Raw genomic sequence first — 14,968 nt, 5'->3', positions numbered from 1 at the left:
CTCACCCTCCGATCCAACAGGTCCCAGACGTGCTAAATGGGATTGAGATCCGGGCTCTCAATCCCTCAGAACACTGACATTCCTGTCTTGCAGGAAATCACACACAGAACGAGCAGTATAGCTGGTGGCTTTTTGTCATGCTGGAGGGTCATGTCAGGATGAGCCTGCAGGAAGGGTACCACATGAGGGAGGAGGATGTCTTCCCTGTAACGCACAGCATTGAGATTGCCTGCAATGACAACAAGCTCAGTCCGATGATGCTGTGACACACCGCCGCAGACCATGACGGACCCTCCAGCTCCAAATCGATCCCGCTCCAGAGTACAGGCCTCGGTGTAACACTCATTCCTTCGATGATAAACGCGAATCCAACCATCACCCCTGGTGAGACAAAACCGCGACTCGTCAGTGAAGAGCACTTTTTGCCAGTCCTGTCTGGTCCAGCGACGGTGGGTTTGGGCCCATAGGCGACGTTGTTGCCGGTGATGTCTGGTGAGGACCTGCCTTACAACAGGCCCTCAGTCCAGCCTCTCTTAGCCTATTGCTGACAGTCTGAGCACTGATGAAGGGATTGTGCGTTCCTGGTGTAACTTGGGCAGTTGTTGTTGCCATCCTGTACCTGTGGTGTGATGTTCAGATGTACCGATCCTGTGCAGGTGTTGTTACACGTGGTCTGCCACTGCGAGGACGATCAGCTGTCCGTCCGGTCTCCCTGTAGCGCTGTCTTAGGCATCTCACAGTACGGACATTGCAATTTATTGCCCTGGCCACATCTGCAGTCCTCATGCCCCCTTGCATCATGCCTAAGGCAAGTTCACGCAGATGAATAGGGACCCCAGGCATCTTTCTTTTGGTGTTTTTCAGAGTCAGTAGAAAGGCCTCTTTAGTGTCCTAGGTTTTCCTAATTGTGACCTTAATTCCCTACCATCTGTAACCTGTTAGTGTCTTAATGACCGTTCCACAGGTGCATGTTCATTAATTGTTTATGGTTCATTGAACAAGCATGGGAAACAGAGAAACCCTTTACAATGACGATCTGTGAAGTTATTTGGATTTTTACGAATTATTTTTGAAAGACAGGGTCCTGAAAAAGGGACGTTTCTTTTTTTGCTGAGTTTAGATCTCTAGTTAAATATAAATTATATAGCAACTTCAGGGATGCCTCTTTTGAATCAGAGATTCATTTTTAAAATGAACAGCATAAGTTGTAGTGAACAATTCTCCAAAACACAAAGGATGTCTATATGGCAGCTATAAAACTAAACTATTTAAATTCACTCTCAAGAAGTGCAATGATCTAAGGGTGATCAATACACTATAAAAGTGGTGAGTGCTGACCCGTAAAGCTAAAGCTAATTTTAGAGCTACAAAGTAGAGTTGTGTTCAGTTGCCTCATTGAATGAGTTTCATGCAGGAATAACACACAAATTGGAGTATCAAGTCATTTTATTAAATCCATAAGTATAGCTATCACATGAGAGCATAATAATCTTCCAAAAACAGTAGTATGGTCATTCGCTGAAAAATAACAAACATGAGGAATGGATTGATACAAAACACACCCTTCAAATACACAGAGTTTTGTATCTGAGGGAACATAATATATTTTTAAATCCTCCACAGATTCATAGATGAAATTCATATATTATTCCTTTGATGACAGATTCATCCACCTTGACCTTGCCACTAGACTGAAATCAATGTTTAATGTTCTTGGCTTGAGGCCTATATTGACTCCTTTAGGTCTGTAGATTTAGATTCAGAGGCAACAATTTGAGATGAACTATGGTACAAGAACACAGCTTTCTGATTGGATGAAATCAAGACATATACATCTGGATATTGCTACATGAAAAAGGAACTAATCAGGATGCTCGTGTACATTTCATATTTGGATTATTGACACTGGTGAACATAAGAGGTTTCCTTTTAGGTGGGAATTGAACAAGTAACGGGAGTTACAGTATGCTGTATGCGGTGCACAACATGTTTGCCATGAGACTGTCAAAAAGACATGACCAGGTTGAGAAAAGTGCTGTGAGTTGAAGGGACAGACAACAATAGCCAAGGTCTGAGACCTAAAAAGGCACTAAATGGAGATTGTTTTTAGTGTTCTGATTAAATACAGATTTTCAATTTGCAGCTGGTGGTGGTAATATACATTTACAGTGAAGCTGGAGGTAGAAAATTCAGTACATGATCATCACTCACATTGAGGCATAGAAGGTACCGTGAACATTTTCTTTCAACTCCCCATTTTGCATGCTGTTTATGACCTCCAATCATCCTCTGGTGTGTATATTGTTCAATTGCATTAAATCAGTGAAGAAAACATATGTCTCAACAACAGATCAACCACCTGTATTACAAAACATTCTTGATATATTGTTCGGAGAGTAAACAGACTAGATGCATCAGGAAGAGCATTGCATTTTACAGTATCATTCCTAAAACCCAATACATTTCAGCAAATGAGCATCAAATATACTCTTTGGTTTACGTACCACAACCACATGAATTGTGGACCAGTTTACACACAAAATTGTCAAAGTTAAAGAATGCATTTCTAGGTTAAATAATTTTGATACGGTCTATGCAACTAAATGCTGAGTGCGCATATTAACTCAAGATAGGGGTCAGTTGGCTATGGGAGAGTATAGTCAACATTGCCATACGTGCACTAAATGCATGTCCTAGTGGGGTCAACATACTTTGACTTGGTAATGGGTACCCTGTATTGAGTTGTTTATTGAAAACAAGGTTTATGGAAGCAACTGTACTTAATTCAACAATGCAGACTTCCCAGTCTTATTGAAGAACTATTAACTGAAAAAGTATGGAGCCACAGCACATTATGAAAGGAAGCATAGTCTGGCGTCTGCACACCATAGACAGGGCTTCTGAGAAGCACATGCTTACTTACCCCTGTTTTTTTAAACCCTTCCAGAAGTAAGCAATTTCCAGCATTTATACTTTTCTCCAGCCTAGGCAACACAAACCAGTCACAGCTGCCACTACATGCCATCTAAAAGTTGATTTCCTCCCCTGATTGCAGGGACAGGAATCCCATCCATTTTGTTTATCAAGACTGTCCCAGTGTTTGGGATTTCAATCCTGTAAACATTGTGAAGATGACAAGGTGCTTGGAAGTACACACAACCCAATCATAGAAAACTCTAAATGTTCATAGTAATAAGGGAAAAAACATTTATAATAAATAATGAACTTCTGTATAAATTTATATGAAAAAAAAGTCTGCTGAAAAAGGACTATAAGCCAGCAAAACTCAATGCATGGCACAGCTCTTTATAAAAAGCGTATTGCCTCAAACGTGTAGAGTCAAGCTTAGGAACAAACAGCTCAGCTCTTGGGTCACTCAAATGGTGATGTGGAAAGAGTCTTGTAGCCAGGAGTCCTTGTTTGTCCCATTTTTGGGAGATGTTGCCTCACTTCCCTCCGGTTGGTCAGTTGGTGTTGTGCTGGTCTCCTGGTAGTATTCATCATCTTCGTCAAAGTAGCCGTTCTCTATCCCATGCCCGGCGCTGAGATCCTGGCAACTGCCTTTGTACTCTTGGATTGACTCATGGAGGGACCAGAGCTGACACAGCAACGACATATCCTGCTGACGCAATCCCACCTGGAAAGATAAAAATGACACCAGAATTATTTTAAGATCTCCCAAACAGGTGCTTGATACTATACTTATGCCTAACCGTGAGCAATTAGACAAAAGTTGGCAGAGGTGCTTCATGCCTCTGCCATATTTTTTCCTTTCAATTAAGCAGAAATATTTTATGGGTTCAAATATTAATCCCATTGGAGGATAGGCCTACAGTGAGGCTGAATTTTTTTTTGTAAGCTTTCAAAAGAGATACTCCTACTGCAACATCTTCACACAAATCAATGCAGTATAGATTGTGTAGGCTTTCAAATGAAACCAAACTGGCATGGTATGAATGTAGGCTATCAAATTTGACAAGCAACAATGTATAAATGTTTCATTGTTGTTGTGGCACCGTTACTAGCTGACGTTGCAAATGTTATCACACATACATTGGCAACTGCCAGTATAAAATTGTTGGTTTACATGTTAAAGCCGACCACAAGAGCTAGGATACTAATTAGACCATAAAGTAATTAACAGTAATGGAGTGATTTCTTGATTCTGTCAGAACAGCTGTTACTCTCATTTCACCTCATAAAAAGGACCCCCCCCACGATCCTGTTTGCGATCATAAATTGTTCACCTCCCCTTCACTTCTTACCATTTCTTTTCGGAGGAGTGCTAAAGCCGCATCAAGGTTGGCCGGTTTATTTGCAAGCAGATTGTCGGAATTGTTTCGCCCACGGCTAAGGTCGTCTTGGATCATGGTTTTCTTTGCATACATCCTCTCCATCTCTCTCCAAGACCCGCCGCTTGAATTTAGCAAGCCGCTTAGGCTCTTTGGCAGTGGGGGTAGCCCCTCAATGGAGGCCAGTGTTCCGCCCGCTGTGCCATTCGCAGATTTACCGTTCATCGTTATACCTTCTTTTTTTTTTACTCAAACAAATTCAATACTTTCAGTTTTAATACGTTTTAGTCGTTATAAATCACCACATTCGGGAATGAAAAGCACATCTCCGACAAACAACATGCAACAGTCGTTGACACCAGTAATCTTCTCCTTTCGAGCTCTGATTAACTGGCACTTCCTGTCCCTTTAACACAGTTCGAGGCTGATTGGGCGTTACCCGCAGTGACGGACAGGAAAGGGAGGTTGAATATTCATAACCTAATACCAGTGTTTTTTCCTATCAAATCCAGGCGGTGTATGCCGCGTTCAAGAGCTAGACGGAACTAGGAAACCTGGAAAAGTACGATTTACAAACTGGTTGTAGTTACACGTGCCGCATTCAACCAGTTAGCAAGTCGGAAATGTCCGACTTTCCTAGTTCCGACTAGCGTGTGAACGCGGCATTATTCCTGAAGTAAATCACAGCTCTCTCTACAGTTTGTGGAATGATTTATTATGAAGACAGTCATAATGAGCCACCACCAAATATCCATCATTCAACATTTTATCAAATTAAAGTTCTCAAGCTTATTTTCCTTAGGTTAAACGAACACTTAGAAAAGAAACAAACTTGACATGTGCAACATGAATACCATTGACTGAGAATAGTACAACAGGCATTACTGAGGGTGGGTGAGGTCATCATGACAAGTATGTGTCTGCAGAACAAAGGTGTCAGTATGAAGGACAGATGGTGTGGGCTTTCAATCTATGGTCCTTCTTCACTAACAACAGACCCTCAACAAGGAGATGAAGCACAACCCAGAGGCACGTGTCCTTAAAAATGGCAGATTTCATTGAAAAAGCAAGGTCTCAACAACTGACATATGTCATTTTAAATGTGAAAAACAAAAGAATGTATGTATTCCCTCACTTACAAAATATTATTGTATATGAATTGGCAGTGCATCAATATGAGTTGAAATTAACTCTAAATTCGTTTTTAAATTGTGTAGTCAAGACAAGGACAGTTAGTGACTACCCCATAAAGCCTTCATAATCAACATGAGTGCTGGTGCCTTTTCACTGCACTCAAGCTGAAAGGATTATCAGTTTACCCCTGAGGAAACATTAAATACAGGCTAGAGTTAACAGGGTGCAACAAATTTTAGCGCTGCTCTTTTGTCTTTCTTCCTAAAATCCATAATATGCTACTTATTTGTCATTGTGCTAATTGTCTGGGTTGTTCTCAGTATCTTGCAGGTCAACAGGAGCAGAAGTTGTGACACAGCTGCCGGTCTTATTGTTGGTCTTTGACTCCTTGAACTCTGCTGCCTTCCTCTCTTCTATGACATTTAGCTCACGCCACTGCCCCTGCACTTTCCTTCCCTAAATAGCATATGCCTTGGTTTTATTCTAGGATAAACATTCCTTGATGCATGTGAGACCACAGATTTAAATAGTACTGTACTTGAAAAGAGCACTATTGGTATTAAATTGCACAATAAGTTTGTCTTTACGGAAACTGTCATTGCTCTCTTTGCCCGTCTAGTTACGTCCTCATAAAACCATCCTGCACTTTTTGAATGTGAATCAACAGACATTTGTCGTCGGTGGTCTATGCCTTTGGGGAGGCAGGAAATCTATTCAAAAGCATCTGAGCATGTATGGGTATTGAAGTAAATGTGTCTGAGAATGATGTCATTTTTCAGTCAATTGAATTAGTTTAGTGATATGATGAAATGGCACTTGAGACTCTTATTGATTTCCAATAGTCTGCCATTGTAGTCGGACATTGAGGAGGACTATGAAAAGGCACATTCAGCCAGAAGATACTTAGGGTATTGTAAGAACATTTTATTGTTGAAATAAAATTCATACCAGTGAATAGCAAGCATGTGTGAAATGTTATGCCCAGATCAGCATACCAGACAGACATATTCCAAATTCAAGACAGCAGCAACTATATAAATTGCCTATGTCATAGCAACATTGCCTTGAGCCATCAAGTAGAAGTGGTACCAATGAAATCAATTCTTCCTAAGAGAGGACATTTCCAGCGCTAAAACATTTGGATAGTTTGAGGTAGAATTTCACAATTGAACAATGGGCTACAAGACATAGTAGATGCAAGCAAAAGTCAAACTGTAAAACTTCAAACCTGTATCTCTTACAGCAGTCCTACATGAGATAAAAAAATTACATTTAAACATATAAGCAAAATCTGCTTTGAATTCAAGGAAACACTAAAACACCTATGCTGAGACTTGTTAAAAGTTTTGCGATATAAAATGGTTGCTGGGCTTTCAGCTCACGTTTCCGTTCTCACGAGACAGGAATCTGAATGTGCATTGTTTATTGACTCTTGCACCTTGGCTTGGCATACTGGGCCGCTGACGGTCACATTAAGGCTTGCAGAGCTGGCAGTGCTGTTCTGAACTGCAGGAGGGGCTGCTTTGTCCTCCGTGGACGTTGATGGTCAAAGATGTGAGCAGAAGTGCGGTCTTCCCAAAGCCTCTTCCTAGAAACTGGAATGTTGACTCTACTAGGCTCTTCAGGGTCTTCGAAATTGTTGGAATGGTGAGGCTCGGGGGACCCAGGTTTTGATGCGGCCGGAACACCAGAGCGATGGCTGTCCAGTTGTCTGGTGTCTGAGGAACTGGCAGTTTTTGGCTGGTTTTCCAAAGTTCAAACCATCCACAGATGAAGATGCCCTTTTGGTCTCAGCTGCTGGTTTTGAGACAGTGGAGGTACTAGTACTAGCTGCACTTCCAGACTTCCAGCCACTGGCGTTAACAAGGCCTTGGACAAAACTTTGTTTGGTCTTTAAAGCATCTGAGGAGTCACTATGTGGCTTGGTCACAGTGCTGTTGGGTTTGTAAACCCTAGCAGGTGAACCACTGATGTTTAAAAATGCCTTGGTTTTGCTGACATTTTTGGTGGTTTCTGTCTTGGTGGTTTTCTCTGAAGGGACCATGGGCTCCCCCTGCTATGTAGGTTGTGGTGCTGCCCTTCTTCTGTGGGATAATCAGACCTGGCTGTTCAGGCGAGTTGATTCCTTTAGCTGTTGCCTGAGCTGGAGGAGACAGTACAAGTCTGGGAGACACAGGAGTAGTGAGAGGTTTTGTGGGACTGTTGACAAGAGGTTTTTGAGTTGATGATGGTGGCTGTGAACTCCCTCCTAGCAAAAAACCTTTGTCATTGAATGGAATGATATTCCTTATATCCTGTAATCCAGAGCCTGAGACCAAAACATAGGAAATCAAATGTAGATTCACGAAGACACATTCACGAAGCCATATTTTGAATTGCAAATAATATTACTGCTCTCAGCATTCATTAGAGGATTAAAAGACATGTATTACCTGCAGTAGAGACATATTAACACGAAGTACACTGACAGTTGACATTGATGGGGCACCGAGCATAACTTACTGTGATTTTAGTTCCAGCGGCTTGGTTGATTCTTTCCATGTGCTTGCAGAACTCAGGTCCATGCCCATCATGATCTCAGCAGTGCACGGATCATCTCACGCAGAGGTGTCTGGAATAACAGGGTATTTCCATGTTATGCTTTACTGAAGAAATTACATCAGCAACTTTGCTTTCGTTAAACAGTTAAAGTCGGAAGTTTACATAGACCTTAGCCAAATACATTTAAACTCTGTTTTTCACAATTCCTGACATTTAATCCTAGTAAAAATTCCCTGTCTTAGGTCAGTTAGGATCACTACTTTATTTTAAGAATGTGAAATGTCAGAATAATAGTAGAGAGAATGATTTATTTCAGCTTTTATTTCTTTCAACACATTCCCAGTGGGTCAGACGTTCACATACACTCAATTAGGATTTGGTAGCATTGCCTTTAAATTGTTTTACTTGGGTCAAACATTTCGGGTAGCCTTCCACAAGCTTCCCCACAATAAGTTGGGTGAATTTTGGCCCATTCCTCCTGACAGAGCTGGTGTAACTGTGTCAGGTTTGTAGGCCTCCTTGCTCGCACACGCTTTTTCAGTTCTGCCCACAAATTTTCTATAGGATTGAGGTCAGGGCTTTGTGATGGCCACTCCAATACCTTGACTTTGTTGTCCTTAAGCCATTTTACAACAACTTTGGAAGTATGCTTGGGTTCATTGTCCATTTGGAAGACCCATTTGCGACCAAGCTTTAACTTCCTGACTGGTGTCTTGAGATGTTGCTTCAATATATCCACATAATTTTCCTACCTCATGATGCCATCTATTTTGTGAAGTGCACCTGTCCCTCCTGCAGCAAAGCACCACCACAACATGATGCTGCCACCCCCGTGCTTCACGGTTGGGATGGTGTTCTTCGGCTTGCAAGCATCCCCCTGTTTCCTCCAAACATAACGATGGTCATTATGGCCAAACAGTTCTATTTTTGTTTCATCAGACCACAGGACATTTCTCCAAAAAGTACGATCTTTGTCCCCATGTGCAGTTGTAAACTGTAGTCTGGCTTTTATATGGTGGTTTTGGAGCAGTGGCTTCTTCCTTGCTGAGGGGCCTTTCAGGTTATGTCAGTATAGGACTCGTTATACTGTGGATATAGATACTTTTGTACCCGTTTCTACCAGCATCTTCACAAGGTCCTTTGCTGTTGTTCTGGGATTGATTTGCACTTTTCGCACCAAAGTACATTCATCTCTAGGAGACAGAATGCGTCTGTATTATTTGCGTACTATTGTTTGTACAGATGAACGTGGTACCTTCAAGTGTTTGGAAATTGCTCCCAAGGATGAACCAGACTTGTGGAGGTCTACAATTTTTTTTTCTGAGGTCTTGGGTGATTTCTTTTCATTTTCCCATGATGTCAAGCAAAGAGACAGGTACACCTCCAATTGACACAAATTATGTCAATTAGACTATCAGAAGCTTCTAAAGCCATGACATCATTTTCTGGAATTTTCGAAGCTGTTTAAAGGCACAGTCAACTTAGTGTATGTAAACTTCTGACCCACTGGAACTGTGATATAGTGAATTAGAAGTGAAATAATTGTGGAAGGACCACCAGAGGACAGGCTGGGCTCACGGATAGTCGTCCAACAAGGCAAGGTAACCAGAGGCAATTAAGCACAGCTGACGGTACTAATGACATATTCTCTTTCCTCTATAAGAGAGAGGAGGGAACCAGCAGGGAGGGGGAAGAAACTATCTCTATAGAATGGCTACCAAGAGAGGGGAGCTATCCAAGAAGATCCATTAAGATGGTGACAAATCTGTGATTGTTATAGTTTACAGATAATCGTTTTGTGTTCCTGTGTCATCTAAAGAAGATGTATGTTGTTCCTTGGGAGATTCTCATTGATTGTGTTGGAGTGTTTGTATTGTCAGAAATCTCTCAATAGAGAACTGTGTTCAATCAAGAACCTACTCCTGACTCGTTTATTCCACCTTTCCGCTTTAGAGTGACACCAAATTACTTGGTCCGCTCACATAATCTTTCTGTAAACAATTGTTTGAAAAATGTCCTAACCGACTTGCCAAAACTATAGTTTGTTAACAAGAAATTTGTGGAGAGGTTGAAAAACGAGTTTTAATGACTCCAACCTAAGTGTATGTAAACTTCTGACTTCAACTGTATCTTATACAATTGCCATCAATCTGAAAAGGTTCAGGTTAGTTAGTCAAAGTACCTGTACAAAATCCCAACAGTTTCAGTAAAGGCTCACTGAGTCGACTATAACACAGTCCACCTCGTCCTTCGTAAGAACACACACCTGCATACCTACAATTGAAGATTGGATAAAGAGACAGGTATTGAATAATGGAAAATTAACCACAGGAAAACAATCACATGGACCAGTTATAGCCATGACAGCCAAAGTTCCCACATGCTTTACATTCTGACAGTTGATGGGCAGCCATTATTCTAATGTATGAGATCTAATCATACACACTTATCATATCAGATGGTTGATACAACAATGTGAATCGTTCACACTTAGTGTCATTCAGGGGCTCCATTTGACTTCCACACCACTGAGCTTTCCCCCGAAGAACGTGTCATCGAACTCCAGAAGCATTGCCCTCACATCTGGACTTGGGTCAAGAAAGATGGACGTAAATAGGGAATGACGTCGTTGCTGCTAGACTCAACTTACATTTTTGGCTGGTTTGGCCATAGTTATCATCAGTTGGTGTGTATGAGGATGCCTCGAAGTCAAACTGCTCCTGCAGCTGAATGGCAAGCACAACATCTTTGTCCATGTTCAACTAGCGAGCTACTGGTGTTGAAAAGATAATTAAAGTTAGATGGATAGCTACACTGAACAGAAATTAACCCAACATGCAACAATTTCAAAGATTTTACTGAGTTAGAGTTCATATAAGGAAATCAGTCAATTGAAATAAATGAATTAGGCCCTAATCTATGGATTTCACATAACTGGGAATTAGAGGTCGACCGATTAATCGGAATGGCCGATTAATTAGGGCTGATTTCAAGTTTTCATAACAATCGGTAATCGGTATTTTTGGCCACCGATTTGCCGATTTTTATATTTTTTATTATTATTTTTTACACCTTTATTTAACTAGGCAAATCAGATTAAGAACACATTCTTATTTACAATGACGGCCTAGAAACGGGGGTTAACTGCCTTGTTCAGGGGGGATTCGTTTTTGCAACCTTCGGTTACCAGTCCAACGCTCTAACCATCTGCCTTACATTGCACTCCACAAGGATTAACAGGCTGACTACCTGTTACGCGAGGGCAGCAAGAAGCAAAGGTAAGTTGCTAGCTAGCAAACTATCAATCTTAACATAATCACTAGTTAACTACACATGGTTGATGATATTACTAGTTTATCTAACGTGTCCTGCGTTGCATATGATCGATGCGGTGCCTGTTAATTTTCATTGAATCACAGCCTACTTCGACAAACGGGTGTTGATTTAACAAGCGCATTTGCGAAAAAAGTACTGTCGTTGCACCAATGTACCTAACCATAAACATCAATGCCTAACAGGAATATTTAGACTTAGCCACCCGTTAGATAAAATACGGAACGGTTCCGTATGTCACAGAAAGAAAAAAACTTTTGTTTTCGAGATGATAGTTTCCGGATTCGACCATATTAATGACCTAAGGCTCGTATTTCTGTGTGTTTATTATATTATAATTAAGTCTATGATTTGATAGAGCAGTCTGACTGAGCGGTGGTAGGCAGCAGCAGGCTCGTAAGCATTAATTCAAACAGCCCTTCGCTGTGCTTCAAGCATTGCGCTGTTTATAACTTCAACCTGGGTGGGTATAATTTGTGGAACGTTCCAACAGGAATCTATTCCAAAAACTTCGTAAATAACAAGGTTTCCAAAAAACAACGCATACAAAGTTGTATAGCGGCAGAATAAGATACCGGGTAGGGAGTGGTCTATTTCATTGCGTTTTTCACTCATCACGTTTATTCTGAAAAATGTCTGTCCTCACATGTCTGTTTGCCTATGGACAAACATTAAGAATAAGCTACGTGGTGAGTTGATGCCTATTCGGCAGCTAGTTAGCTAGGTTTGTATGCGTTGCTACTTTGTATGCGTTGTTGGTTGGCAACCTTTTACTTTACGTTTTTTGGAACAGATTCCTGTTGGAACGTTCCACAAATTATACCCACCCCTTCAAGCCTATCAACTCCCAAGATTAGGCTGGTGTAACCCATGTGACATGGCTAGCTAGTTAGCCGGGTGCACGCTAATAGCGTTTCAAACGTCACTCGCTCTGAGACTTGGAGTAGTTGTTTCCCTTCCTCTGCATGGGTAACATTGCTTCGAGGGTGGCTGTTGTCGATGTGTTCCTGGTTCGAGCCCAGGTAGGAGCGAGGAGAGGGACGGAAGCTATACTGTTACACTGGCAATACTAAAGTGCTTATAAGAACATCCAATAGTCAAAGGTATATGAAATACAAATCGTATAGAGAGAAATAGTCCTATAATTCCTATAATAACTACAACCTAAAACTTCTTACCTGGGAATATTGAAGACTCGTGTTAAAAGGAACCACTAGCTTTCATATGTTCCCATGTTCTGAGCAAGGCACTTAAACATTAGCTTTCTTACATGGCACATATTGCACTTTTACGTTCTTCTCCAACACTTTGTTTTGCATTATTTAAACCAAATTGAACATGTTTCATTATTTTAGGCTAAATTGATTTTATTGATGTATTATATTAAGTTAAAATAAGTGTTCATTCAGTATTGTTGTAATTGTCATTATTACCAAAAAATTTATAATAATAATCGGCCGATTAATCGGTATCGGCCCTTTTTTTTTTTGGATCCTCAAATAATCGGTATCGGCGTTGAAAAATCATAATCGGTCGAACCTCTACTGGGAATACAGATATGCATCTGTTGGTCACAAATAACTTTAAAAAAAAGAGTTGGGGGGTGTGGATCAGAAAACCAGTCCGTACCTGGTATTGACCACCATTTGCATCATGCAGCGCGACATTTCCTTCGCATAGAGTTGATCAGGCTGTTGATTGTGGCCTATGGAATGTTGTCCCACTCCTCTTCAATGGCTGTGTGAAGTTGCTGGATATTATATAGATTTGTTAAACCTTTTTTTTAACTAGGCAAGTCAGTTAAGAACAAATTCTTATTTACAATGACGGCCTACCCTGGCCAAACCTGGACGATGCTGGGCCAATTGTGCGGCACCCTATGGAACTCCCAATTACGTCCAGATGTGAAACAGCCTGGAATCAAACCAGGGACTGTAGTGACGCCTCTTGCACTGAGATGCAGTGCCTTAGACCGCTGCACCACTCGGGAGCCCAGTTGACATATCGTTGGGAATTGGGACACGCTGTTGTACACGTCGACCCAGAGCATCCTAAACATGCTCAACGGGTGACATGTCTGTTAAGTATGCAGAACATGGAAGAACTGGGACATTTTCAGCTTCCAGGAATTGTGTACAGATCCTTGCAACATGGGGCAGTGCATTATTATGCTGAAACATGAGGTACTGGCGTAAGATGAATGGCAAGACAATGGGCTTCAGGAGCTTGTCACGGTATCGCATTCAAATTGCCATAGATAAAATGCAATTGTGTTCATTGTCCGTAGCTTATGCCTGCCCATACCATAACCCCACCACCACCATGGGGAACTTTGTTCACAATGTTGACATCAGCAAACTGCTTGCCCACACAACCCCATACACGTGGTCTGTGGTTGTGAGACAGGTTGGACTTACTTCCAAAATCTCTAAAACGAAATTGGAGGCGTGTTATGGTAGAAAAATGTACATTCAATTATCTGGCAACAGCTCTGGTGGACATTCCTGCAGTCAGCATGCCAATTGCACACGTCCTCAAAACTTGAGATGTCTGTGGCATTGTGATGTGTGACAAAACAGCACATTTTAGAGTTATCCCCAGCACGAGGTGCACCTGTGTAATGATCATGCCGTTTAATCAGCTTCTTGATATGCCACACGTGTCAGGTGGGTGGATTATCTTGGAAAAGGAGAAATGCTCACTATCAGGAATGTAAACAAATTTGTGCACAAAATTCACAAATTTTTGTGCGTATGGAAAACGTCTGGGATCCTTTATTTCCGCTCATGAAACATGGGACCAACACTTTACATGTTGCGTTTATATTTTTGTTCAGTATAGATGAGCCGTTGACCTATAACGTTAACTAGCTAGCTATCTAACGTTAGCTGGCTAATGAATGCGCTTTACTTTAACTTTACCAACCCTCAGATGACTGTCATCGTGGTCTGATAAATATTATTGTTATATCTACGTATGCTTACCTCAATATCCAGCTTAAGTTAAATATAGATTCATGTTGGTTATTTTTAGGTAGATAACGTTCCAAACTATATCAAATTCTTGCCTGTTCAAAATACGTGTAATTTCAGTCTATGGTGCTTTTGGGAATTCTGGGATACGTTGTTTCTCCACGGAGATTTCACTATTTACTACAATCACAAAGTCAAAATGGCTATATTGTAAAAAAAAAACATTTTTACAGACATTAATTTAAGGTTAGGCATAAGGTTAGCAGTGTGCCTGAGGTTATGATTGGGTTTAAAATCACATTTTACGAAAAATAAATTGTAGAAATAGGCGGGGTTTATGACTTTGTGGCTGAAGTAACTAGTGATGACACTGTACAGTAGCACTCGCGAATAAATGTTGTCCAACTAAACATTTACTCGGGATTTTGCATAACGCTTACACTGAAATAAAAGAAAACGTTCAAACTAATATTGACTGTCATTTTGATCTCTCAATAGAAATACAACTTCGATGACTGAGCACACCATGTATTTATGATTCAATGCATGTATTTATTAAACCATACCAGAGAGGAGAAGCGGGAGGGTTTACTCTGCCCAAAATCTGTCCACGAAAATAAGACCAAGTGAGGAATTTTTGTATGGAGTTCAAAGAGAGTGTCGAATTTATATCGGGTTGTGCCTGTTGTTCACGTG

At 41.0% G+C, this 14,968-nt stretch overlaps 1 protein-coding gene and 1 long non-coding RNA gene across 4 annotated transcripts; both read right to left on the bottom strand.

Moving 5' to 3' along the window:
* Window positions 1–1,428: 1,428 nt before the first annotated feature.
* Window positions 1,429–4,726, bottom strand: LOC115174813 (protein FAM89A). The gene is made up of 2 exons (XM_029733731.1): window positions 4,266–4,726; window positions 1,429–3,637 (listed from the first exon to the last, which is right to left on the bottom strand). Exons 1-2 carry the CDS (start codon window positions 4,515–4,517, stop codon window positions 3,377–3,379), a joined length of 513 nt encoding a protein of 170 aa, XP_029589591.1. The 5' UTR covers window positions 4,518–4,726; the 3' UTR covers window positions 1,429–3,376.
* Window positions 4,727–6,328: 1,602 nt separating this feature from the next.
* Window positions 6,329–14,436, bottom strand: LOC115174811 (uncharacterized). 3 transcript variants are annotated; one of them, XR_003871841.1, is made up of 6 exons: window positions 14,285–14,436; window positions 12,930–13,050; window positions 10,618–10,737; window positions 10,150–10,241; window positions 7,929–8,037; window positions 6,329–7,734 (listed from the first exon to the last, which is right to left on the bottom strand). It is a non-coding gene; the product is annotated as an uncharacterized LOC115174811 (long non-coding RNA). The 3 variants fall into 3 exon arrangements; XR_003871839.1 differs by having other exon boundaries at window positions 10,618–10,740; window positions 14,285–14,434; XR_003871840.1 differs by lacking the exon at window positions 12,930–13,050 and having other exon boundaries at window positions 10,618–10,740; window positions 14,285–14,429.
* Window positions 14,437–14,968: the final 532 nt, after the last annotated feature.

The sequence above is a fragment of the Salmo trutta genome, chromosome 35 (genome assembly GCF_901001165.1).
Source record: "Salmo trutta chromosome 35, fSalTru1.1, whole genome shotgun sequence".
In the NCBI taxonomy this organism is placed as follows: Eukaryota; Metazoa; Chordata; class Actinopteri; order Salmoniformes; family Salmonidae; genus Salmo; species Salmo trutta.
This window is presented reverse-complemented; position numbering and strand designations above follow the sequence as displayed.